This window comes from Sturnus vulgaris, chromosome 36 (assembly GCF_052056855.1).
Source record: "Sturnus vulgaris isolate bStuVul1 chromosome 36, bStuVul1.hap1, whole genome shotgun sequence".
Lineage (NCBI taxonomy): Eukaryota > Metazoa > Chordata > Aves > Passeriformes > Sturnidae > Sturnus > Sturnus vulgaris.
In genome coordinates, this window is record NC_142278.1 from 116,440 (window position 1) to 143,991 (window position 27,552).

At 52.6% G+C, this 27,552-nt stretch overlaps 2 protein-coding genes and 1 long non-coding RNA gene across 3 annotated transcripts in view; 2 read left to right on the forward strand and 1 right to left on the reverse strand.

Moving 5' to 3' along the window:
- The window catches only part of LOC148220503 (ephrin type-B receptor 4-like), a 14,676-nt gene extending 14,182 nt beyond the window's left edge, over positions 1-494 (reverse strand). Inside the window, exon 1 of the mRNA XM_088155227.1 lies at positions 454-494. Within this exon, the coding sequence (XP_088011353.1) occupies positions 454-494 (41 nt within the window). The remainder of the gene's footprint in view (positions 1-453) is intronic.
- A 5,012-nt stretch (positions 495-5,506) lies between these two features.
- Positions 5,507-26,501, forward strand: LOC106864453 (polyunsaturated fatty acid lipoxygenase ALOX15B-like). The gene is given in 16 exon segments (XM_088155263.1): positions 5,507-5,649; positions 6,014-6,109; positions 6,666-6,747; positions 7,560-7,676; positions 8,459-8,562; positions 9,383-9,418; positions 9,421-9,554; positions 11,556-11,668; positions 11,670-11,700; positions 14,618-14,821; positions 15,858-15,944; positions 16,654-16,823; positions 18,130-18,251; positions 18,775-18,875; positions 19,555-19,725; positions 21,731-26,501. Coding segments are annotated over 16 exon segments (1,869 nt in total). The 5' UTR covers positions 5,507-5,528; the 3' UTR covers positions 21,911-26,501.
- Positions 17,363-18,002, forward strand: LOC148220504 (uncharacterized). The gene is made up of 3 exons (XR_015798758.1): positions 17,363-17,446; positions 17,888-17,919; positions 17,951-18,002. It is a non-coding gene; the product is annotated as an uncharacterized LOC148220504 (long non-coding RNA).
- Positions 26,502-27,552: the final 1,051 nt, after the last annotated feature.

Below are 27,552 nucleotides of genomic sequence, written 5' to 3' on the forward strand. Positions count from 1 at the left end.
TATCCCAAACACCCAAATCCTCAAACTCCCAAATCCCCCCAGAGACCCCGAACCCCCAAATCCCCAAACCCTCAAAACCCCCCCCCAGCACCGGTCCTGCCTTGGCCCCGCCCCCTTCCTGAGCCCCGCCCCTTCAATGACCCATCCCTTCCATAGCCACGTCCCCTTCCATAGCCACGCCCCCTTTCGCAGCCCCACCCCCTTCTATAACCCCGCCCCTTCTATAGCCCCACCTGTTCTTTAGCCCTGCTCCCTCTATGGCCCCACCCCTTCTATAGCCCCGCCCCTTCTATAGCTCCGCCCCCTTTAATAGCCCCACCCTTCTATAGCCCCGCCCCTCCCATAGCCCCACCCACGTTAACCCCACCCCCTTCCACAGCCCCACCCCTTCTACAGCCCCGCCCCTTCCATGGTCCCACCCCTATGTTAGCCCCGCCCCCGTTTTAGCCCCACCCTTTCAGCGCCCCCACCCCGGTTAGCCCCGCCCCTTCCATGGCCCCGCCCCCTGCGTTAGCCCCGCCCCTCACCGTTGAGCAGCTCCACCCCCCCTTGGCGATGTCGTCCCGGTACCGGCTCCGCACCAGGCCCCAGCCGTACTCGAACCGGCACTGCCGCGACACCGCCCCCTGCTGGCGCTCGGCCGCATAGCGCCGCTCCAGCGCCTGCGCACAACGGGGGGGGTCAGGGGGGGACACTGGGGACACTGGGGGGATTGGGGACATTGGGGACATTGGGGACACTGGGGGGATTGGGGACACTGGGGGGATTGGGGACACTGGGGACACTGGGGACATTGGGAACATTGGGGACATTGGGGACACTGGGGGGATTGGGGACACTGGGGGGATTGGGGACACTGGGGACATTGGGGACATTGGGGACACTGGGGACATTGGGGACATTGGCGACATTGGGGGACATTGGGGACATTGGGGACATTGGGGACACTGAGGACACTGGGGACATTGGGGACATTGGCGACATTGGGGGACATTGGGGACATTGGGGACATTGGGGGACACTGGGGGACATTGGGGACATTGTGGGACACTGGGGACACCTGGGGACACTGGGGACACTGGGGACACTGGGGTCAGAGATCACAGGGCACTGGAGAGGCACTGGGAGCACTGGGAGTGGTTCGGGAGATACTGGGAGCACTGTGGGGGGGGGTACTGGGAGCACTGGGAGGAAAATGGGGACAGTCTGCGTGCACTGGGAGCACTGGGAGATACTGGGACATACTGGGAAGTCACTGGGGGTGACTGGGAGGTGTTACTGGGAGCACTGGGAGATACTGGGAGGATACTGGGAAGTCACTGGGGGTGACTGGGAGGTGTTACTGGGAGCACTGGGAGGAACTGGGAGCACTGGGGGACACTGGGAGGCACTAGGAGGATACCGGGGGAGCACTGGGAGATACTGGGAAGGCACGGGGGGGTTACTGGGCGCTTACTGGGAGCACTGGGAGCACTGGGAGATACTGGGAAGGCACAGGGGAGTTACTGGGAGCACTTGGGGAGCACTGGGAGGGCACAGGGGGGTTACTGGGAGCACTGGGGAAGCATTGGAAGACACTGGGAGGAACTGGGGGAGCACTGGGAGGAACTGGGGGAGCACTGGGAGTACTGGGAAGGTCCAGGGTGGTTAATGAGCACTTACTGGGAGCACTGGGAGGAACTGGGAGAGCACTGGGAGCACTGGGAAGGTACAGGGGTGGTTACTGGGCGCATACTGGGATCACTGGCAAGGTACAGGGGGTTACCGGGCGCTTACTGGGAGCACTGGGAGGATACTGGGAGGCACTGGGACTATACTGGGAGCACTGGGGAGGCACAGGGGGGTTACTGGGCGCTTACTGGGAGCACTGGGAGGGCCCCTGGGGGCGGGGCTTCCCAGATGGGCGGGGCCACAAGAAATGGGCGGGGCATCGGGGGCGGGACAAAGACCCCGGGGGGTCCCGGAGGGGGGCGTGGCCAAAGAACAATGGAGGCGTGGCCACGCGACGAAAGGGGCGTGGCCACGTCGGGGTGGGGGTCGCGGGCGGGGTGCAAAGGGCATGTCGCGATAGTCGGGGGGGGTGCACGGGGGTGGGCGTGGCTGTGGAAAAGGGGCGTGTCCAGCCCCCCCGAGGGGCGTGGGCCTCACCATCAGGTCCTCCACCGCCACCACATCGTCGAACTCGGGGTCCATCGCACCCGGAAGCTGCGCCGGAAGTGAAGGCGGAAGTGGCGTCTATCTCCGCCTCTTTCCTCCTCCCCGCGCTGTGATTGGTGGAGCCTTAACGCGCCGCGCTCTGATTGGCTGGAGGGGCGCGTGAGGCTCTCAGCGATTGGCTCCGCCCCGTGTCAGTCAGCGCGCAGCCGCCGCCATGGCCGCGTACCGGGTGCGGGTTCGCACCGGCACCGCTCCCGCCGCCGGTACCAGCGACGCCATCGCCGTGACCCTGGTGGGGACCCGCGGGAGCAGCCCCAGGACCGTCCTCGACCGATGGGGACCCGACTTCCACTGCGGGGCGGTGAGGAAAGGCCGGGGGGGACCGGGGGGAGAGTGAGGGGAGAGGGGGGCAGCTCTGAGGGGAGAGGGGGGGGGAGCTGGGGAGGATTTGGGGACACTCGGGGACAAATTTGGGGACATTTGGGGGGGGGCTCTGTCACCTCTGGGGGTGTCAGGAGAGGCTTGGAGGGGATTTGGGGACATTTGAGGGGGCTGTGTCACCTATGGGGGGGGTCAGGTGAGGCTTGGGAGGGATTTGGGGACATCTGGGAGGGGCTGTGTCACCTATGGGGGGGGTCAGGTGAGGCTTGGAGGGGATTTGGGGACATCTGGGGGGGGCTATGTCACCTATGGGGGTGTCAGGTGAGGCTTGGGAGGGATTTGGGGACATTTGAGGGGGGCTCTGTCACCTCTGGGGGTGTCAGGTGAGGCTTGGGAAGGATTTGGGGGACATTTGGGGGGGCTGTGTCACCTGTGGAAGGGTTTGGAGGGGATTTGGGGACATCTGGGGACATTTGGGGGGAGCTGTGTCACCTCTGGGGATGTCAGGAGAGGCTTGGGAGGGATTTGGGGGGATCTTGGGGACATTTGGGGACAAATCTGGGGGGGTCAGGGGAGTCTAAGGGCGACCTGGAGGGGATTTGGGGGGGTCTGGGGACATTTGGGGACATTTGGGGGTGGCTCTGTCACCTCTGGGTGATCAGAAGGGACTGGGGGGGGGCCACAAATCCCCTCCAAACAGCCGGGACCCCTCTTGGGGGACACCTGGGGGACACCTGGGTCCCCTCTTGGGGACACCCCGACTCCTGGGTCCCCTTTCGAGGGGGTTGGGGACACTTTTGGGGGGCTTGGGTGGCACCCGTGTCCCCTCAGGGAGCAGCAGCCACCCCCAAAAGGGACCCAGGTGTCCCCAACCCCCCCCCCCCCCCCCCAAAAAAAAAGGGACCCGGATGTTGAGGGCGGTGGGGGACACTCGGTGACGTGCAGGTGACACCCAGGGTGTGGCTGGGACAGGTGACCCTCCGTGGGTGGCCCTGGGGACACGAGGACGGTGTCACCATCAGGGTGGGGCAGGGGACACGGGGATGGGGACACGTGGACGTGGCAAGGGGTGGCACAATGGAGGTGACACCGTGGAGGCAAGGGTGACACAACGGAGGTGACACAATGATGGTGGCAGTGGTGACACAGTGGGGGGTGACACCGTGGACGTGGACGTGGCAAGGGTGACACAATGGAGGTGACACAATGATGGTGATGCAATGGGGGTGACAATGGTGGCACAGTGGCTGTGACATGATGGTGACAATGGTGACACCATGGCGGTGACAATGGGGACTCAATGGCGGTGACAATGGTGACACAGTGGGGGTGATAATGGTGACACAGTGGGGGTGACAATAGTGACACAATGGTGACAATGGTGACACGATGGCAGTGACAATGGTGACACAATGGTGATGGCAATGGTGACAATGGTGGTGACAGTGGTGACACAGTGGCTGTGACATGATGGTGACAATGGTGACACCATGGCAGTGACATTGGTGAAACCAAGGCGGTGACAATGGTGACACAGTGGCAGTGACATGCTGGTGACAATGCTGACACAATGGAGGTGACAATGGTGACACAATGGAGGTGACAGTGGTGACACCATGGCAGTGACAACGGTGACAATGGTGACACAATGGAGGTGACAATGGTGACACCATGGCAATGACAGTGGTGACACAATGGTGGTGACAATGGTGACACTGTGGCAGTGACATCGGTGACATTGTTCCTCAGAGGGTGGTGGCAGTGACCGGTGGTGGTGGCACAGCCATGTGACAGCGGTGGCGCGGTGATGGTGGCCTGGTGGCGGTGACAGCGGTGGTGACAACGGTAGCAGTGACACAGCGATGGTGACAACGATGGCCTGGTGATGGTGACAGCGGTGACACAGCGGTGGTGACACAGCGATGGTGACAGCGGTGGCACAGCAACGGTGACAACGATGGCCTGGTGATGGTGACACAATGGTGACAACAGCGAAGGTGACAATGGTCACACAGCAACGGTGACACAGCAACAGTGACACAGTAATGGTGACAACGATGGCCTGGTGATGGTGACAGCGGTGGCACAGCAGTGGTGACAGTGGTGGCCTGGTGACGGTGACAGTGCCACAGGGATGTCCCCAATGTCCCCATGTAGGTGGCCGAGTACGAGGCGCGGTGACAATGACACACTGACAGTGTCCCCTCAGGTGACACCGTGACACAGGGACAGTGACACAGTGACAGTGACACAGTGACAGTGACACAGTGACACAGTGACAGTGACAGTGACAGTGACACAGTGACAGTGACACAGGGACAGTGACACAGTGACAGTGACACAGGGACACAGTGACAGTGACACAGTGACAGTGACACAGTGACAGTGACAGTGACACCGGGACAGTGACACAGTGAGAGTGTCCCCAATGTCCCCTCAGGTGACACAGTGACACAGTGACAGTGACACAGTGACAGTGACACAGTGACAATGTCCCCAATGTCCCTGATGTCCCCAATGTCCCCTCAGGTGACAGAGTACCGTGTCCCTGTTCCCAATGTCCCCTGGGCCAGCTCCTGCTGCTCCAGGTGCACGGGTGACAGTGACACAGTGACAGTGACACAGTGACACAGTGACACAGTGACAGTGACAGTGACAGTGACAGCGTCCCCAATGTCCCAATGTCCCCTCAGGTGACCGAGTACCGTGTCCCTGTGCCCTGTCCCCTGGGCCAGCTCCTGCTGCTCCAGGTGCACAAGGGGCCCTGCCGGGGCCTCCCCGAGAGCTCCTGGTACCTGGAGAGTGTCACCGTGTGGGGACAGCGAAGGGGACAGCGCTGGGGACAACAGCGACGACAGCGGGGACAGCGCTGGGGACAGCGGGGACAGCGAGGAGGAGGAGGAGGAGGAGGAGGAAGAGGAGGAGGAAGAGGAAGAGGAGGAGGAAGAGGAGGAGGAGGAAGGGGGACAGCGAGGCCGAGGTGACAGAGGATGAGGGGGACAGGGGACAGCGAGGAGGAAGAGGGAGGAGGAGAGGAGGAGGAGGAGCCCGAGGACACCACAGGTGACACCGACACTGCCACCACCGGTGACGTCAGCGCTGCCAGCACAGGTGAGGGCGGGGACAATGCAGGGACACCTGGGGATGGCACTGGGGACACCTGGGATGGCACAGAGATGTCACCTGTGTCACCAGTGATGGCACAGGGGACACCTGGGATGGCACAGAGACACCTGGGATGGCTCAGAGATGTCACCTGTGCCACTGCAGGGACACCTGGGATGGCACTGGGGACACCTGGGATGGCACAGGGGTGTCACCTGTGCCACCTGTGCCACTGCAGGGACACCTGGGATGGCACTGGGATGTCGCCTGTGCCACCAGTGATGGCACTGGGACACCTCAGATGGCACTGGGGACACCTGGGATGGCACAGGTGATGTCACCCCCTCAGGTGACACCTGTGCCACCGCAGATGACCCTGATGACGTCACTCACCTGGGCCCCTTCCACTTCCCCTGCTACCGCTGGCTCGAGGGCTACGGCACCTGGGAGCTGCCCGAGGGCACAGGTGGGGACACCTGGGGACACACCTGGGGACACACCTGGGGATACACCTGGGGAACACCTGGGGACACTGGGGGACACACCTAGTGGATTTGGGAACACACCTGGGGGACACTGGGGATACCTGGGAGAGGTTGGGGACACACCTGGGACACACTTGGGGACACTGGGGACACACCTGGGACAACCCCTGGGGGGGTTGGGGACGCACCTGGGGACACTGGTGATACCTGGGAGAGGTTGGGGGACACACCTGAGGATACCTGGGGACACACCTGAGGACAGCTGGGGGCACTGGAGACACCTGGGGACACACCTGAGAACACACCTGGTGACACTGGGGACACACCTGGGAGCTTGGGGACACACCTGGGAACACACCTGGGGGGTTTGGGGACACCTGGGAACACACTTGGGGGGGTTGGGGACACACCTGGGGACACTGGGGATACCTGGGGACAGCTGGGACACCTGGGGACACACCTGGGGACACCTGGGGACACACCTGGGGACACCTGGGGATGCACCTGTCCCCACGTGTCCCCGCGATGTCACCGCAGCCACCACGCCGGCCATGGAGCAGCACCCGCAGCGGCGGCGGCAGCGCCGCAGACACCTGGTGCAGCAACGGCGGCGCTACAGGTGAGGGGACAGGTGACACTGTCACCTTGGGGGGGGGGGGTGTGACATCACCAGGTGTGTGTGTGTGTGTGTGACAGCCCCAGGTGTGTCCTTGTCCTGTCCCAGGTGTTGTCACCTGTCCCAGGTGTGTTTGTCCCCAGGTGTGTCCCTGTCATGTCCCAGGTGTGTCCCCAGGTGTGTCTGTGTGTCCCCAGGTGTGTCCTTGTCCTGTTCCAGGTGTTGTCACCTGTCCCAGGTGTGTTTGTCCCTGAGTGTGTACTCAGGTGTGTCTGTGAGTCCTTGTCCTGTCCCAGGTGTGTCTCAGGTGTGTCCCAGGCGTGTCCCAGGTGTGTCCCAGGTGTGTCTCAGGTGTGTCCCAGGTGTGTCACCTGTCCCAGGTGTGTCCCAGCTGTGTCACCTGTCCCAGGTGTGTCCCAGGTGTGTCTCAGGTGTGTCCCAGGTGTGTCACCTGTCCCAGGGTGTGTCCCAGGTGTGTCACCTGTCCCAGGTGTGTCCCAGGTGTGTCCCAGCTGTGTCACCTGTCCCAGGTGTGTCCCAGGTGTGTCCCAGGTGTGTCACCTGTCCCAGGTGTGTCCCAGATGTGTCCCAGGTGTGTCCCAGGTGTGTCTGTATGTCCCAGGTGTGTCCCTGTCCTATCCCAGGTGTGTCCCAGGTGTGTCCCAGGTGTGTCACCTGTCCCAGGTGTGTCCCAGGTGTGTCTCAGGTGTGTCCCAGGTGTGTCCCCATGTGTCCCAGGTGTGTCCCAGGTGTGTCACCTGTCCCAGGTGTGTCCCAGCTGTGTCACCTGTCCCAGGTGTGTCTCTCACCCCCAGGTTGGCCCCGATTGCTCCGGGCCTGCCCTGGGCTCTGCCCCAGGGGACCCCCCTGGACCCCGACCTGAGCTACTCCGTGCCCAAAGCCGCGGCCTTCTACCTGCGGGGCAGCGCCGCGTGAGTGACCACACTGACCAATGGGTGACCATGAGTGACCACTGACCAATGAGTGACCATTGAGTGACCCTGAGTGACCACTGAGTGACCACTGACCACTGACCTGAGTGACCATGAGTGACCACAGTGACCACACTGTCCATTGAGTGACCACTGACCAATGAGTGACCAATGAGTGACCATGAGTGGCCATTGAGTAACCACTGAGTAACCACTGAGTGACCACTGACCACTAACCCCACTGACCAATGAGTGACCCCTGACCAATGAGTGACCCTGAGTGACCACAGTGACCACTGAGTGACCCTGAGTGACCCCTGAGTGACCACTGACCTGAGTGACCACAGTGACCAATCAGTGACCATGAGTGACCACTGAGTGACCACTGACCCTCCCCTCACTGTCCCCTCTCTTTGGCCCCTGACCCCAAAACTGCCCCTGCTGTCCCCACTGCCCTCAGCCACTGCCCAATGTCCCCAATGTCCCCAATGTCCCCAATGTCCCCAGTGTCCCCCAGTGTCCCCGGTGTCCCCAATGTCCCCAATGTCCCCAATGTCCCCAGTGTCCCCAATGTCCCCAATGTCCCCAGTGTCCCCAATGTCCCCCAATGTCCCCAATGTCCCCAATGTCCCCAATGTCCCCAATGTCCCCAGTGTCCCCAATGTCCCCAATGTCCCCAATGTCCCCAATGTCCCCAATGTCCCCAGTGTCCCCAATGTCCCCAACCCCCCCAATGTCCCCAATGTCCCCAGTGTCCCCAGTGTCCCCGTTGCTGTCCCCAGGAATCTGGAGGCCAAGCTCAGGGGGTTCCTGGCCAGGCCCAGCTCGTGGCCCAGCGTGGAGGCCATGACCCGCGTGTTCCGCTGCTTCCACACCCCTGTCACCGGTGGGGACACCTGGGGACACTGGGGGGGGTCTGGGGACAATGGGGACATTGGGACATTGGGGGAGATTTGGGATGATGGGGGCGTTGGGGACATTGGGGGACACAAGGGTGACATTAAAGGGTCGCAGAAGCCCAGAAGGGAACTGAGGGGGACACAGGGGACAAGAGGGGGGTTCCAGGGGTTGTGGGGTGGTCTCTGAAGTGTCCCCAATGTCCCCCAATGTCCCCAATGTCCCCAATGTCCCCAGTGTCCCCAATGTCCCCAATGTCCCCACTGTCCCCCAATGTCCCCAATCCCCCCAATGTCCCAATGTCCCCCAATGTCCCCAATCCCCCCAATGTCCCCAATCCCCCCAATGTCCCCCAATGTCTCCAATCCCCCCCAATGTCCCCACTGTCCCCCAATCCCCCCAGTGTCCCCAATGTCCCCAATGTCCCCCAATGTCCCCAATTCCCCCAATGTCCCCAATGTCCCCAATCCCCCCAATGTCCCCAATCCCCCCAATGTCCCCAATGTCCCCACTGTCCCCCAATGTCCCCCAATCCCCCCAATGTCCCCAATGTCCCCCAATGTCCCCAATGTCCCCCAATGTCCCCAATGTCCCCAAATCCGCCAATGTCCCCAATGTCCCCAATGTCCCCCAATGTCCCCAATGTCCCCAATGTCCCCAATGTCCCCCAATGTCCCCAATGTCCCCAATGTCCCCAATGTCCCCAAGCCCCCCAATGTCCCCAATCCCCCCAATGTCCCCAATGTCCCCAAATCCCCCCAATGTCCCCAATGTCCCCAATGTCCCCAAGCTGTCCCCGCTGTCCCCAGAGTACGTGGTGCAGCACTGGCAGGAGGACGCGTTTTTCGGGAGCAGTTCCTGAGCGGGGTGAACCCCGTCCTGCTGCGCCGCTGCCCCCGCCTGCCCCCCAAGTTCCCCGTGACCCCCCCGATGGTGGCCCCCAGCCTGGGCCCCGGCACCTCCCTGCAGCGGGAGATGGAGGTGAGGCACCCCAAAAATACAAAAAAAACCCCAAAAAAACACAAAAAAACAAAAAAACCCCCATCAAAAACCCCCAAAAACAAAAGAACTCCTAAAAAACATCCCCCAAAAAAGTCAAAAAACGCCCCAAAACCTTTCTCCAAACCGCTGCAAAACCAAAACCCCAAATGCCCCAAAAACCCCAAAACTCCAAACCCCAAAAACCCCAAACCCAAAAGCCCCCAAAACCACAAAAAACCTCCCCCCAAAACACAAAAAACCTGAAAAATACCCTAAAAAGGTCCCCAAAAAACTTCAAAAACCCCAAATACCCCAAAGCCCCCAAAACTGCAAACCCCAAAACCCCAAGAACCACAAAACCCCAAACCTCAAAACCCAGAAAACCAAAACCCCAACGACCTAAAACCCCCCAAAAAACCCAAACCCCCAAAACCCCAAAACCTGAAACCCCAAAAATCCAAATACCCCAAAACCTGAAACCCCAGCAACTCAAAAACCCCAAAACCTCAAAATCCAAAAAAACAAAACCCCACCGACCTAAAACCCCAAAAAAAACCCCAAACCCCAAAAACCCCAAAACCTGAAACCCCAAAACCCAAAAACCCCAAAATCCCAAAACATAAAAAAATCCCAAATACCAAAAACCCCCAAACCCCAAACTCCCCAAAACCTTAAAATCCAAAACCCCAAAAATCCCAAACCCCAAAATCTGAAAACCCAACAAGCCCCAAACCCCAAAAATCCCCAAAACCAAAAACCCAAAATTCCCTAAATATAAAAAAACCCAAAATCCCCAAAACCCTAAAATCTCAAAATCTCAAAACCCAAAACCCCAAAACCTGAAACCCCAAAACCCAAAAAAAACCCAAATCCCAAAACATAAAAAACCCAAAATACCAAAAACCCAAAACCCCAAACTTCCCAAAACCTTAAAATCCAAAACCCAAAACCCAAAAATCCCAAACCCCAAAATCTGAAAACCCAAAAAGCCCCAAACCCCAAAAATCCCCAAAACCCCAAAACCCCAAAAAACCAAAACCCCACCGACCTAAAACCCCAAAAAAAGCAAACCCCAAAAACCCCAAAACCTGAAACCCCAAAACCCAAAAAACCAAAACCCCAACGACCTAAAACCCCCAAAAAACTCCAAACCCCAAAAAACCCCAAAACCTGAAACCCCAAAACCCAAAAACCCCAAATCCCCAAAACATAAAAAAACCCAAAATACCAAAAACCCCAAAACCCCAAACTCCCCAAAACCTCAAAACACAAAAATCCCAAACCCCAAAATCTGAAAACCCAACAACCCCCAAACCCCAAAAATCCCCAAAACCCCCAAAAAAACCAAAAACCCCAAACCTCAAAACCCAAAAAACCAAAACCCACCAACCTAAAACCCCAAAAAAAGCAAACCCCAAAAACCCCAAAACCTGAAATCCCAAAACCCAAAAAACCAAAACCCCAACGACCTAAAACCCCCAAAAGACCCCAAACCCAAAAAACCCCAAATCCCCAAAACATAAAAAACCCAAAATACCAAAAACCTCAAAAACCCAAACTCCCCAAAACCTTAAAATCCAAAACCCAAAAATCCCAAACCCCAAAATCTGAAAACCCAACAAGCCCCAAACCCCAAAAATCCCCAAAAAACCCCAAAAACCCCCAAAACCTCAAAACCCAAAACCCCCAAAATCCCAAAAACCCAAAAACCCCAAAACCTGAAATCCCAAAACCCCAAAAAATCCCAAAAAACCCCAAAATCTGGGATGGGAACGGGGAAATTGGGGGGGGGGGGGGGGGGGGGAATCCCCAGGATTTGGGATTTTTCTGTTTTTTTGGGATTTTTCTGTTTTTTGGGATTATTCCATTTTTTGGGGGGATTTTTCTCATTTTTTTTGTTTTTTCTCCGGGTTTTTGGGGCACCCCCTGATTTGAGGGACCCCAAACTCGGGGTGCCCCCATTTTTTGGGGTCCCCCTGATTTTTGGGGTGTCCCCCCCAGGCAGGGAACATCTACCTGGCCGATTATTGGGTGCTGCAGGGTCTCCCCACCGTCGTCATCGACGGCCGCCCCACCTTCGTGGCCGCCCCCCTTTGCCTCCTGCACCAGCGCCCCGATGGGGAAAATGCGGCCCCTCGCCATCCAGGTGGGACCCCAAAAATCGGGGGGGACCCCAAAAACTGGGGGGGAGCCCAAAAATTGGGGGGGACCCCAAAAATCAGGGAGAAAATGTGAAAATTTGGGGGGAAAATGTGAAAATTTGGGGGGAAAATGTGAAATTTTGGGGCTTAAAATTGGGGGAATGGGCGGGGTTTGGGGGGGTTTGGGGTTTTTATCCCATCCTGGGGGACCCCAAAAATTAATGGGAACCCCAAAAATTGAATGGGGACCCCAAAATTTGGGGGGGAGCCCAAAAATCGGGGGGAAAATGTGAAAATTTGGGGGGAACATCTGAAATTTAGGGGGTGAAAACGGGGGGGATTCCCATTGGGAATTGGGGGGGTTTGGGGTTTTTATCCCATCCAGGTGGGACCCCAAAAATGAGGGGGGGACCCCAAAAATTGGGGGGGGAGCCCAAAAATCGGGGGGAAAATGTGAAAATTTGGGGGGAAAATGTGAAAATTTGGGGGCTTAGAAAGGGGGGGATTCCCATTGGCAATGGGGGGGTTTGGGGGGGGTTTGGGGTTTTTATTCCATCCTGGGGGACCCCCAAAAATGAGGGGGGACCCCAAAAATTGGGGGGGAGCCCAAAAATTGGGGGGGGACCCCAAAAATCGGGGAGAAAATGTGAAAATTTGGGGGAAAATGTGAAAATTTTGGGGCTTAGAATTGGGGGAATGGGGGGGTTTGGGGGGGTTTGGGGTTTTTATTCCATCCAGGTGGGGACCCCAAAAATCGGGGGGGGACCCCAAAAATCGGGGGGGGAGCCCAAAAATCGGGGGGGAGCCCAAAAATCGGGGGGGAGCCCAAAATTTGGGGGGGGGAGCCCAAAAATCGGGGGGAAAATGTGAAAATTTGGGGCTTAGAATTGGGGGAATGGGAGGGTTTGGGGGGGGTTTGGGGTTTTTATTCCATCCTGGGGGACCCCAAAAATTGGGAGGGACCCCAAAAATGAACGGGGAGCCCAAAAATGAGGGGGGACCCCAAAAATGGACGGGGACCCCAAAATTTGGGGGAGAGCCCAAAAATCGGGGAGAAAATGTGAAAATTTGGGGGGAAAATCTGAAATTTTGGGGGGAAAAATCTGGGGGGGGGGGAGGGGTCCCCTCTGATTTTTGGGGTGTCCCTGTGAACTTTTTGGGGTTTTTCTCTGAATTTTTTTGGGGGTTTCTCTCTAATTTTTTGGGTTATCTGCCTGATTTTTTGGGGTTCTCTCTTTTGATTTTTTTGGGGGTTTTTCTCTGATTTTTTTAATGTTCTCCTCTCCTCTGATGTTGATTTTTGGGTGTCCCTCTGATTTTTTGTGTTCTCTCATTTTTTTTTTTTGTGCCATCCCTCTGACTTTTTGTGTTCTTGTCTCGTTTTTGGTTCCCATCCCTCCGATTTTTGGGTTATTTCCCTGATTTTTGGGTTATTTCCCTGATTTTTGGGGGTTCTCTCTCTCATTTTTTTGTGTTCTCCTCCCCTGTGATGTTTTTTTGGGCTGCCCCTGTGGTTTTTTTTGTGTTTTCCCTCTCATTTTGGTTCCATCCTCTGATTTTTTGGGGGTTATCTCTTTGATTTTTTTTTTTTTTGTGCCATCCCTCTGATTTTTGGGTTATCTCTCTGATTTTTGGGGTTTCTCTCTGATTTTTTTTGTGTTCTCCCTCTCATTTTTGGGTTCTCTCTCTGATTTTTTGTGTCCTCTCATTTTTTTTTCGGTTCCATCTCTCTGATTTTTCTGTGTTTTTCCTCTCATTTTTGGTGCCGTCCCTCTGATGATTTTTGGGGTTATTTCTCTGATTTTTGGGGTTCTCTCTCATTATTGGGCTGTCTCTGATTTTTTGGGGTTTCTCTCTCATTTTTTTGTGTTTTCCTCTCATTTTTGGGTTCTCTCTCTGACTTTTCCTGTTCCTTTTTGATTTTTCGAGCCATCCCTCTGATTTTTGTGGTATCTCTGATTTTTTTTGTATTTTCCTCTCATTTTTTGGGGCTGTCCCACTGATTTTTTTGGGGTATCTCTGATTTTTTGGGTTCTCTCTCTGATTTTTTTGTGTTCTCTCTCCCTCATTTTTGGTTCCATCCCTCTGACATTGATATTTTGGGGTGTCCCCCTCTGATGTTGATTTTTTGGGGTGTCCCTCTGACGTTTTTTTGTGTTCTCCTCTCATTTTTGGGTTCTCTCTCTGATTTTTTTGGGGTTTCTCTCTCATTATTGGGCTGTCTCTCATTTTTTGGGGTATCTCTCTGATTTTTTGTGCTCTTGTTTCATTTTTGGGTTTTCTCTCTGATTTTTGGGTTATTTTCCTGATTTTTTTTTTGGGTTATCTCGCTGATTTTTGGGTTATTTTCCTGATTTTTTGTGTTCTCTCTCTCATTTTTTCACTCCCATCCCTCCTCTGATGCCGATTTTTGGGGTGTCCCCCTCTCTGATATTGATATTTTTGGGGTGTCCCTGTGACATTTTTTGTGTTCTCCTCTCATTTTTGGGTTCTCTCTCTGATTTTTTGTGTTCTCTCTCTCTCATTTTTTCACTCACATCCCTCCTCTGATGCCGATTTTTGGGGTCTCCCCCTCTGATATTGATATTTTGGGGTCTCCCCTCTCTGACATTGATATTTTGGGGTGTCCCCCCTCTGATGCCGATTTTTGGGGTGTCCCTCTGATGTTTTTTGTGTTCTCTCTCTCATTTTTTCGCTCCCATCCCCCCTCTGATACTGATTTTTTTGGGGTCTCCCCTCTGACATTGATATTTTTGGGGTGTCCCCCCGTCTCATGTTGATATTTTGGGGTCTCCCCTCTCTGATACTGATTTTTTGGGGTGTCCCCCCGTCTGATGCCGATTTTTGGGGTCTCCCCCTCTGATATTGATATTTTGGGGGTGTCCCCCCTCTGACATTGATATTTTTGGGGTGTCCCCTCAGCTGTCACAGCAGCCGGGTCCTGACTCCCCGATTTTCCTGCCCGGGGACCCCCCCTGGCTCTGGGCTCTGGCCAAGGCCTGGGTGCGCAGCGCCGACTTCCACGTGCACGAGGGGCTCACGCACCTGCTCAGGGCTCACCTGCTGGGAGAGGTGTTCGCCCTGGCCACGCTGAGGCAGCTGGCACCCCAGCACCCCCTCTTCAAGGTATCCCCCCCAAAAAAACCCCAAAATCCTAAAAAATCCCGATTTGAAAAGCTCCATCCTAAAAAAAAATCCCGACTTGAAAAGCTCCATCCTAAAAAAAATCCCATCCAAAAAACCCAATACTAAAAAATTTCCACCCAAAAATCTCTGGGAGCACCAGGATTGGGGGTCAGGGGTCACCTGAGCCCCCTCTTCAAGGTACCCCCCCAAAAAAACCCCAAAATCCAAAAAAATCCCGATTTGAAAAGCTCCATCCTAAAAAAAATCCCGCCCGAAAAACCCGATCCTAAAAAAATTTATCCCAAAAAAATTCCAAGTCTAAAAACTCCTGGGGGCACCTGAAGCCCCAGGTGTGTTTTGGGGTGGTCCCAGGTGTGCCGGGGTCACCTGAGCCCCCTCTTCAAGGTATCCCCAAAAACCCCAAAATCCTAAAAAATCCCGATTTGAAAAGCTCCAGCCTAAAAAAAGTCCCGACTTGAAAAGGTCCATCCTAAAAAAAATCCCATCCAAAAAAACCCAATACTAAAAAATTTCCACCCAAAAATCCCTGGGAGCACCAGGATTGGGGGTCAGGGGTCACCTGAGCCCCCTCTTCAAGGGACCCCCAAAACCCCCAGACCCCAAAAAATCCCGATTTGAAAAACCCGATCCTAAAAAAATTTACCCCAAAAAAATCAATCCTAAAAAATCCCGGTGCCCCTCCCCCATTTCCGGTTCCCCCTCCCCATTTCCCGGTGCCCTTCCCACATTTCCGGTGCCCGCTCCCCATTTCCGGTGCCCACTCACCCATTTCCGGTGCCCCTTTCCCATTTCCCGGTTCCCTCCTCCCCATTTCCGGTGCCCCACTCCCATTTCCGGTGCCCCGTTTCCGGTGCCCCATTGCAGCTCCTAGTGCCCCCTCCCCATTTCCGGTGTCCCATTTCCGGTGCCCCATTTCCCGTGCCCTATTTCCGGTGCACCATTTCCGGTGCCCCATTTCCGGTGCCCCATTTCCCGTGCCCCATTTCCGGTGCCCCATTTCCGGTGCCCATTGCAGCTCCTGGTGCCCCACATTCGCTTCACGGTGCAGATCGGGGCCCTCGCCCGGCGCTTCCTCCTCAACCCCGGGGGGGTCTTCGATAGGGTGGGTACCGGGGGGGGGTACCGGAAATGGGTCTGGGGGCACCCGAAATGGGTCTGGGGGTACCGGAAGTGGGTCTGGGGGCACCGGAAGTGGGTCTGGGGGCTTCGACGTAGGGGGTGAGGGCACCGGAAATGGATCTGGGGGCTTGGATGTGGGGGGAGGGGCACCGGAAATGGGTCTGGGGGGTCCTGGGAAGGTCCTGGGGGGATTTGGGAGTGCGGGGGGATGGGGAGGGGTCTAAATTTGGGTCTGGGGGGGATTTGGGTGGAATTTGCTGGAATTTGGGTAAAAATTGGGTGAAATTTTGGTGGGATTTGGGTTGGAATTCCCGGGATTTGGGTTGGAATTCCCGGGATTTTTGGTTGGAATTTCTGGGATTTGGGTCGGAATTCCCGGGATTTTTGTTGGAATTCCCGGAATTTCAGTTGGAATTCCCCGGATTTGTGTTGGAATTCCCGGGATTTGAGTTGGAATTATCGGGATTTTCGTTTGGAATTCCCGGGATTTTTGGTTGGAATTCCCGGGATTTGGGTGGGAATTCCCAGGATTTGAGTTGGAATTCCCGGGATTTGGGTTGGAATTCCCGGGATTTGGGTTGGAATTCCCGGGATTTGTGTCGGAATTCCCGGGATTTGTGTTGTGATTTCGGGATTAGGGTGGCACTGCCGTGTCCCCGCCATGTCCCCAAGTGTCCCCTGGCTGTCCCCAGGCGGTGGCACTCGGCCGGCGGGGGCTGCTGGCCCTGGTGGCCCGGGGGCTGCGGGCTCTGCGCTGGCGCTCGCTGGTGCTGCCCCGGGACCTGCGACACCGCGGGGTGGCGGCCACCAAGCGCCACCACTTCGGCAACGACGCCACCAAGGTGTGGGGAGCCATCCGCAGGTGGGGACACCGCGGGGGACACCGGGGGGGACACCGGGACAGACACCGGGGGGGGACACCGGGGGGGACACCGGGACAGACACGGGGACATGGGGATGGACACGGGGACACCGGGACACACACGGGGGGGACATGGGGACACCGGGGGGGACACCGGGGGGGACATGGGGACATGGGGGGGCACCGGGGGGGACACCGGGGGGGACACCGGGGGGGACACGGGGACAGACATGGGGACACGGGGATGGACATGGGGACACTGGGACAGACACGGGGGGGGACACCAGGATGGACCTGGGGGGACATGGGACAGACACGGGGACATGGGGATGGACATGGGGACACCGGGGTAGGACACGGGGACATGGAGGGGACACGGTGGGGGACACCAGGATGGACCTGGGGGGACATGGGACAGACACGGGGACATGGGGATGGACACGGGGACACCGGGGGGGACACAGGGGGGACATTGGGGGGGACACTGGGACACTGCGGGAGGACACGGGAGGGGACACCGGGATGGACATGGGGACACTCGGGGACATCAGGGAGAGCCCTGGGAGCCCCATAACCCCACAGTGTCCCCAGGTGAGTCTCAGGTGTGTCTCAGGTGTCCCCAGGTGTGTCTCAGGTGTCCCCAGTGTCCCCAGGTGTGTCTCAGGTGTGTCCCCGTGTCCCCAGGTGTGTGTCAGGTGTCCCCAGCTATGTCTCAGGTGTCCCCATGTCCCCAGGTGTGTGTCAGGTGTGTCTCATGTGTGTCCCCAGGTGTGTGTCAGGTGTCCCCAGGTGTGTGTCAGGTGTGTCTCAGGTGTGTCCCCGTGTCCCCAGGTGTGTCTCAGGTGTGTCCCCAGGTGTGTCCCCAGGTGTGTCCCCAGGTGTGTCTCAGGTGTCCCCGTGTCCCCAGGTATGTCTCAGGTGTCCCCAGGTGTGTCTCAGGTGTGTCTCAGGTGTCCCCAGGTGTCCCCAGGTGTGTCTCAGGTGTCCCCAGGTGTGTCCCCAGGTGTGTCCCAGGTGTCCCCGTGTCCCCAGGTATGTCTCAGGTGTCCCCAGGTGTGTCTCAGGTGTGTCTCAGGTGTCCCCAGGTGTGTCTCAGGTGTGTCTCAGGTGTCCCCAGGTGTCCCCAGGTGTGTCTCAGGTGTCCCCAGGTGTGTCCCCAGGTGTGTCCCAGGTGTCCCCGTGTCCCCAGGTATGTCTCAGGTGTCCCCAGGTGTGTCTCAGGTGTGTGTCAGGTGTCCCCAGGTGTGTCCCCAGGTGTGTCTCAGGTGTCCCCAGGTGTGTCTCAGGTGTGTCCCCGTGTCCCCAGGTATGTCTCAGGTGTGCTGGCTCTCTATTACCCCTCTGACGTCGCTGTCCAGGAGGATCCCGAGCTCCAGGCCTGGGTGTGGGAGATCTTCAAGAGAGGCTTCCTGGGGAGGCAGCGCTCAGGTGGGCACAGGTGACCCCTCAGTGGGCACAGGTGACCCCTCAGGTGGGCACAGGTGACCCCTCAGGTGGGCACAGGTGACCCCTCAGTGGGCACAGGTGACCCCTCAGGTGGGCACAGGTGACCCCTCAGGTGGGCACAGGTGACCCCGCAGGTGGGCACAGGTGACCCCGCAGGTGGGCACAGGTGACCCCTCAGTGGGCACAGGTGACCCCTCAGGTGGGCACAGGTGACCCCGCAGTGGGCACAGGTGACCCCTCAGGTGGGCACAGGTGACCCCGCAGTGGGCACAGGTGACCCCTCAGGTGGGCACAGGTGACCCCGCAGTGGGCACAGGTGACCCCTCAGGTGGGCACAGGTGAGCCCTCAGGTGGGCACAGGTGACCCCTCAGGTGGGCATGGAGGGCACAGGTGGGTGCAGGTCTGCACAGGTGAGCCCTCAGGTGGGCATGGGGGGGGCAGTGACCCCTGAGTGACCCTGAGTGACCCCTGAGTGACCCCTGAGTGACCCCTGTGTCCCCCCAGGTGTCCCCTCCCACCTGGACTCGGTGCGTGGCCTGGTCACCTTTGTCACCACAGTGATCTACACCTGCTCTGCTCACCACGCGGCCACCAACAGCGGCCAGGTGAGCCTGAGTGACCCTGAGTGACCACTGAGTGACCACTGAGTGACCCTGAGTGACCACAGTGACCCTGAGTGACCCTGAGTGACCACTGAGTGACCACTGAGTGACCAATGAGTGACCACAGTGACCACTGAGTGACCCTGAGTGACCAATGAGTGACCAATGAGTGACCACTGAGTGACCAATGAGTGACCCTGAGTGACCCCTGAGTGACCAATGAGTGACCAATGAGTGACCCTGAGTGACCACTGAGTGACCCTGAGTGACCACTGAGTGACCAATGAGTGACCACTGAGTGACCCTGAGTGACCCTGAGTGACCCTGAGTGACCAATGAGTGACCCTTATTTTATTTTATTTTATTTTATTTTATTTTATTTTATTTTATTTTATTTTATATTTTATTCCAGTTCGAGCTCTCGGCTTTTCCCCCGAACGCTCCCATTGGGGGATTTTTTCTCTCCCATTTAATTTAATTTAATTTAATTTTATATTTATTTTATTCCAGTTCGAGCTGTCTGCCTTCCCCCCGAACGCTCCCATTGGGGGATTTTTTCTCTCTATTTTTTGGGATTTTTTCTCTCCAATTTAATTTAATTCAATTTTCTATTTAATTTAATTTAATTTAATTTAATTTAATTTAATTTAATTTAATTTAATTTTAATTTATTTTATTCCAGTTCGAGCTGTCTGCGTTCCCCCCGAACGCTCCCCCGTCCATGCGGGCCCCTCCCCCGCGCTCCAAAGGGGCCCTGAGCGAGCTCCAATTCCTGGAGGCTCTGCCGGCCATGAACACAACGGCCACGGTGCTGGCCGTGCTCTGGGTGCTGAGGAACGAGCCCCTGGACATGGTGAGACCCCTCCCCAAATCACAGACCCCTCCCCTAAATAGTGACCCCAAAAAAAACCCCCCAAAAATGACCCAAACCTGACAAAAATAACCCCAAAAATGACCCCAAAATGACCCAAAACCGGCCCTGTCCTGCTCTGGGTGACAAAAATGAGCCCCTGGACATGGTGAGACCCCTCCCCAAATCACAGACCCCTCCCCAAATCACAGACCCCTCCCCAAATCACAGACCCCTCCCCGAATCACAGACCCCTCCCCTAAATAGTGACCCCAAAAAAACCCCCCAAAAAAATGACCCAAACCTGGCCAAAATAACCCCAAAATTGACCCCAAATTGACCCAAAATGACCCCAAAAATGATCCAGACCAACCCTGTCCTGCTCTGGATGATAAAAATGAGCCCCTGGACGTGGTGAGACCCCTCCCCAAATCACAGACCCCTCCCCTAAATAGTGACCCCAAAAAAAACCCCCAAAAAATGACCCAAACCTGGCCAAAATGACCCCAAAATTGACCCCAAAAATGACACAAAAATGATCCAAACCAACCCCAGCTCAACTCTGACCCCCAGTGCTCCCAGTAACCCCAGTTTCCCATTCCCAGTTTTCCCAGTATCTCCCAATTCCCCTTTCCCAGTATCCCCAGTAACCCCAGTTTGCGTTCCCAGCATCCCCTGGGCCATTTTCCCGAGCTCCCAGTAACCCCAGTATCCATTCCCAGTATTCCCAGTATCCCCAGTAACCCCAGTTTCCATTCCCAGCGTCCCCTGGGCCATTTTCCCGAGCTCCCAGTATTCCCAGTATCTCCCAGTATCCCCAGTATCCATTCCCAGTGCTCCCAGTAACCCCAGTTCCCGTTCCCAGCGTCCCCTGGGCCATTTTCCCGAGCTCCCAGTGCTCCCAGTATCCATTCCCAGTATTCCCAGTATCCCCAGTATCCATTCCCAGTATCTCCCAGTATCCCCAGTATCCCCAGTAACCCCAGTATCCATTCCCTGTATTCCCAGTATCCCCAGTAACCCCAGTTCCCATTCCCACTATCCCCAGTAACCCCAGTATCCATTCCCAGTATCCCCAGTATCCATTCCCAGTATCCCCAGTATCCCCAGTATCCATTCCCAGTATCCCCAGTATCCATTCCCAGTGCTCCCAGTATCCATTCCCAGTATTCCCAGTATCCCCAGTAACCCCAGTATCCATTCCCAGTATCCATTCCCAGTATCCCCAGTAACCCCAGTATCCATTCCCAGTGCTCCCAGTAACCCCAGTTTCCGTTCCCAGCGTCCCCTGGGCCATTTTCCCGAGCTCCCAGTGCTCCCAGTATCCCCAGTATCCATTCCCAGTGCTCCCAGTATCCCCAGTATCCATTCCCAGTATTCCCAGTAACCCCAGTTTGCGTTCCCAGCGTCCCCTGGGCCATTTTCCCGAGCTCCCAGTGCTCCCAGTATTCCCAGTATCCATTCCCAGTATCCCCAGTAACCCCAGTATCCATTCCCAGTATTCCCAGTATCTCCCAGTAACCCCAGTATCCATTCCCAGTATCTCCCAGTATTCCCAGTAACCCCAGTTTCCGTTCCCAGCGTCCCCTGGGCCATTTTCCCGAGCTCCCAGTGCTCCCAGTATCCATTCCCAGTATTCCCAGTAACCCCAGTTTGCGTTCCCAGCGTCCCCTGGGCCATTTTCCCGAGCTCCCAGTAACCCCAGTATCCATTCCCAGTATTCCCAGTAACCCCAGTTTCCATTCCCAGTATTCCCAGTAACCCCAGTTTCCATTCCCAGCGTCCCCTGGGCCATTTTCCCGAGCTCCCAGTGCTCCCAGTAACCCCAGTATCCATTCCCAGTATCCCCAGTATCCCCAGTATCCATTCCCAGTATCCCCAGTAACCCCAGTTTCCCATTCCCAGCGTCCCCTGGGCCATTTTCCCGAGCTCCCAGTATCTCCCAGTATCTCCCAGTATCTCCCAGTATCTCCCAGTGCTCCCAGTAACCCCAGTTTCCCATTCCCAGCGTCCCCTGGGCCATTTTCCCGAGCTCCATTTCACCGAGCCCGGGCCCCGCCTCCTGATCCGGCGTTTCCGGCGCCGCCTGCGCCGAATCTCGCGCGGGATCCGGGCCCGGAACGCGGCCCTGGAGAGACCCTACCCCTACCTGGACCCCGAGAACATCGAGAACAGCGTGGCCATCTGAGACAGCCCATAATAACACCCGAAACAGCCCCAAAACAGCCCGGGATTGTCCCAAAAATATCCTGGAATTGTCCCGAAAACACCCCAAAATTATCCCAAAAAAATCCCCCAAATATTCTGAAATTATCATAAAAATATCCCCAAAAATAACCCAAAATATCCCCAAATTATCCTGAAATTATCCTGAAATTATCATTAAAATATCCCCCAAAATATCCCCAAAATATCCTGAAATTATCCCAAAAATAGCCCCAAAATATCCTGAATTTATCCTGAAATTATTGTAAAAATATCATTTAAAAAACCCCAAAATAACCCAAAATATCCCCAAAATATCCCCAAAATATCCTGAATTTATCCTGAAATTATCATAAAAATATCATTAAAATATCCCCAAAATATCCCAAAATGTCCTGAAATTATCATTAAAATATCCCCCAAAATATCCCCAAAATATCCTGAATTTATCCTGAAATTATTGTAAAATTCTCCCCCAAATTCTCCCCCATTCCCCTACCTGGACCCCGAGAACATCAAGAACAGCGTGGCCATCTGAGACATCCCATAATAACACCCAAAACAGCCCAAAAACAGCCCGGGATTGTCCCAGAAATATCCCCAAAATATCTTGAATTTATCCTGAAATTATTGTCAAAATATCCTGAAATTATCCCAAAAATATCCTGAAATTATCCTGAAATTATTGTAAAAATATCCCCCAAAATATCCCAAAATATCGTGACATTATCATCAAAATATCCTGAAATTATCATAAAAGTATCCCCAAAATATCCCCAAAAATATCCCCCAAAATAACCCGAAATATTCCCAAAATATCCTGAAATTATCATTAAAATATCCCCAAAATATCCTGAAATTATCCTGAAATTATTGTAAAAATATCCCCCAAAATATCCCCAAAATATCCCCAAAATATCACGATATTATCATCAAAATATCCCGAAATTATCATAAAAATATCCCCAAAAATATCATAAAAATATCCCCAAAATATCGTGACATTATCATCAAAATATCCTGAAATTATCATAAAAGTATCCCCAAAATATCCCCCAAAATATCCCCAAAAATATCCCCAAAAATAACCCGAAATATTCCCAAAATATCCTGAAATTATCATTAAAATATCCCCCAAAATATCCTGAAATTATTGTAAAAATATCCCAAAAACATCCTGGAATTGTCCCAAAAATATCCCCAAAATATCCTGAATTTATCTTGAAATTATCATTAAAATATCCCCCAAAATATCCCCAAAATATCCTGAATTTATCCTGAAATTATCATTAAAATTTCCCCCAAATTCTCCCCCATTCCCCTACCTGGACCCCGAGAACATCGAGAACAGCGTGGCCATTGAGACATCCCATAATAACACCCGAAACAGCCCCAAAACAGCCCGGGATTGTCCCAGAAATATCCCCAAAATATCTTGAATTTATCCTGAAATTATTGTAAAAATATCCCCAAAATATCCTGAAATTATCCCGAAAATAGCCCCAAAATATCCTGAATTTATTGTAAAAATATCCCAAAAATATCCTGGAATTGTCCCGAAAATATCCTGAAAATATCCTGAAAATATCCTGGAATTATCATAAAAATATCCCCAAAATATCACCAAATTATTGTAAAAATATCATAAAAATAACCCGAAAAATATCCCCAAAATATCCCCAAAAATAACCCAAAATATCCCCAAATTATCCTGAAATTATCCTGAAATTATCATTAAAATATCCCCCAAAATATCCCCAAAATATCCTGAAATTATCCCAAAAATAGCCCCAAAATATCCTGAATTTATCCTGAAATTATTGTAAAAATATCATTTAAAAAACCCCAAAATAACCCAAAATATCCCCAAAATATCCCCAAAATATCCTGAATTTATCCTGAAATTATCATAAAAATATCATTAAAATATCCCCAAAATATCCCAAAATGTCCTGAAATTATCATTAAAATATCCCCCAAAATATCCCCAAAATATCCTGAATTTATCCTGAAATTATTGTAAAATTCTCCCCCAAATTCTCCCCCATTCCCCTACCTGGACCCCGAGAACATCAAGAACAGCGTGGCCATCTGAGACATCCCATAATAACACCCGAAACAGCCCCAAAACAGCCCGGGATTGTCCCAAAAATATCCCCAAAATATCTTGAATTTATCCTGAAATTATTGTAAAAATATCCCCAAAATATCCTGAAATTATCCCGAAAATAGCCCCAAAATATCCTGAATTTATTGTAAAAATATCCCAAAAATATCCTGGAATTGTCCCGAAAATATCCTGAAAATATCCTGAAAATATCCTGGAATTATCATAAAAATATCCCCAAAATATCACCAAATTATTGTAAAAATATCATAAAAATAACCCGAAAAATATCCCCAAAATATCCCCAAAAATAACCCAGAATATCCCCAAATTATCCTGAATTTATCCTGAAATTATCATTAAAATATCCCCCAAATTCTCCCCCATTCCCCTACCTGGACCCCGAGAACATCGAGAACAGCGTGGCCATTGAGACATCCCATAATAACACCCGAAACAGCCCCAAAACAGCCCGGGATTGTCCCAAAAATATCCTGAAAATATCCTGGAATTATCATAAAAATATCCCCAAAATATCACCAAATTATTGTAAAAATATCATAAAAATAACCCCCAAAATATCCTGAAATTATCCCCAAAATATCCCCAAAATATCCTGAAATTATTGTAAAAATAACCCCAAAATATCCTGAATTTATCCTGAATTTATTGTAAAAATATCATAAAAATAACCCCCAAAATAGCCCCAAAATATCCTGAAATTATCCCAAAAATATCCCCAAGACACCAAAAAAAATCCCCCAAATATTCCCAAATTATCCTGATTTTATCCTGAAATTATTGTAAAAATATCCCCAAAAATATCCCCAAAATATCCTGAAATTATCCCAGAAATAACCTGAAATTATCCCAAAAATAGCCCCAAAATAGCCCCAAATATCCTGAATTTATCCTGAAATTGTTGTAAAAATATCATAAAAATAACCCCCAAAATATCCCCAAAATTTCCCCAAAATTTCTCCAAAATATCCCCAAAATATCCTGAATTTATCCTGAAATTATCATAAAAATATCATTAAAATATCCCCAAAATATCCTGAAATTATCCCAAAAATATTCCCAAATATTCTGAAATTATCATAAAAAAATCCCCAAAAATCCCCAAAATATCCCCAAAATTTCCTGAATTTATCCTGAAATTATCCTAAAAATATCATTAAAATATCCCCAAAATATCCCAAAATGTCCTGAAATTATCATAAAAATATTATTAAAAATAACCCCCAAAATATCCTAAAAATATCCCCCAAAATATCCCAAAAATATCCCAAAAATATCCCAAAAACTAAAAAAAAAATCCAAAAAAAATCCAAAAAAAATCACAAAAAAATCACAAAAAAATTCCCCAAAATATCAAAAAAACCCTCAAAAAAATCCCAAAAAATCACCAAAAAATCCCCAAAAATCGCCAAAAAATCTCAAAAAAATCCCCAAAAAATCACAAAAAAATCCCCAAAATATCCCCAAAAAAATCTCAAAAAAATCCCCAAAAATCACAAAAAAATCCCAAAAAATCGCCAAAAAAATCTCGAAAAAATCCAAAAAAATCCCCCAAAAATCACAAAAAAATCACAAAAAAAATTTTCCCAAAATTTCACTAAAAAATCCCAAAAAATCCCCAAAAATCACAAAAAAATTTTAAAATCCCCCAAAAATTCCTCCAAAAAATCCCCCAAAAATCACAAAAAAATCACAAAAAAATCCCCAAAATATAAAAAAAAATCTCAAAAAAATCCCCAAAAATCACAAAAAAAATTTTAAAATCCCCCAAAAATTTCTCCCAAAAATCACAAAAAAATCCAAAAAAATCCCAATAAATCAGAAAAAAAATCCCAAAAAAATCGCCAAAAAATCTCAAAAAAAATCCAAAAAATCCCACAAAAAATCACAAAAAAAATCACAAAAAAAATTTAAAAATCCCCAAAAAATCCCCAAAAAATAAAAAAAAATCCCCAAAAAATCCTAAAAAAATCCCCCAAAAATCCCCAAAATTTCTAAAAATATCAAAAAAAAAATATCCCCAAAAAATCTCAAAAAAATCCCAAAAAATTCCCAAAAAATCCCCAAATTACCCCAGGATGAAGAACAGCATCGTACTGGTTTGTACTGGGAGCCATGACTGGGGTGTACTGGTTTGTACTGGGAGCTGTTACTGGTCTGTACTGGGAGCTGTTACTGGTTTGTACTGGTCTGTACTGGGAGCTGTTACTGGTATGTACTGGTTTGTACTGGGAGCTGTTGCTGGTATTTATTAACCATTACTGGTCTATACTGGGAGCTGTTATTGGTATTTATTAACCATTACTGGTTTATACTGGGAGCTGTTACTGGTATTTATTAACTATTACTGGTTTATACTGGGAACCATTATTGGTATTTATTAACCATTACTGGTCTGTACTGGTCTGTACTGGTCTATACTGGTGTCAATAAAGGTGTCAATGGAGCAGTGTCTCTGTGTGGATGAAGGGTACTGGTCTGTACTGGTCTATACTGGTCTGTACTGGTCTGTACTGGTCTGTACTGGTCTGTACTGGTCTATACTGGTCTATACTGGTCTGTACTGGGCAGAGGTGGGACACACCCAGTGAAGGAACTGGGATAGAACTGGGGGTACTGGGATGGAACTGGGATTAAACTGGGGGGAACTGGGATGGGCCCACTGGGATTAAACTGGGGAGTACTGGGATGGAACTGGGATGGAATGGGGTTAACTGGGATGGAACTGGGGTGAACTGGGATGGAATGGGGTTAACTGGGATGGAACTGGGATGGAATGGGGTTAACTGGGATGGAACTGGGGTGAACTGGGTGGGGCCCTGTCCCAGTGGGTGAACTGGATTGCAACTGGGATGAACTGGGACAAGGCCCAGCCCCAGTGCCACAACTGGGATGGAACTGGGATGGACTGGGATGAAACTGGGATGAAACTGGGATGGACTGGGGTTAACTGGGATGGAACTGGGGTTAACTGGGATGGAACTGGGGTAGCAACCAGCCCTAATGGTGCAACTGGGGTTAACTGGGATGGACTGGGATGGAACTGGGGTTAACTGGGATGGAACTGGGGTGCGGCCCAGCCCCAGTGGCGCAACTGGGATGAACTGGGATGTACTGGGGTGTAACTGGGGTGTAACTGGGGTGTAACTGGTGCGGGGGCGGCTGAGGCCGGCGGGGCTGGAACTGGTCTGACTGGGAGCAGTGGTGGAACTGGGAGGGAACTGGGAGAGAACTGGGGTGAACTGGGATGGAACTGGGATAGAACTGGGGTTAACTGGGATGGACTGGGGTTAACTGGGATGGAACTGGGATAGAACTGGGATTAACTGGGAGGGAACTGGGATAGAACTGGGGTTAACTGGGAGGGAACTGGGATAGAACTGGGGTTAACTGGGATGGAACTGGGAGGGAACTGGGGTGTGGCCCAGCCCCAGTGGCGCAACTGGGATGAACTGGGAGCGAACTGGTGCGGGGGCGGCTGAGGCCGGCAGGGCTAG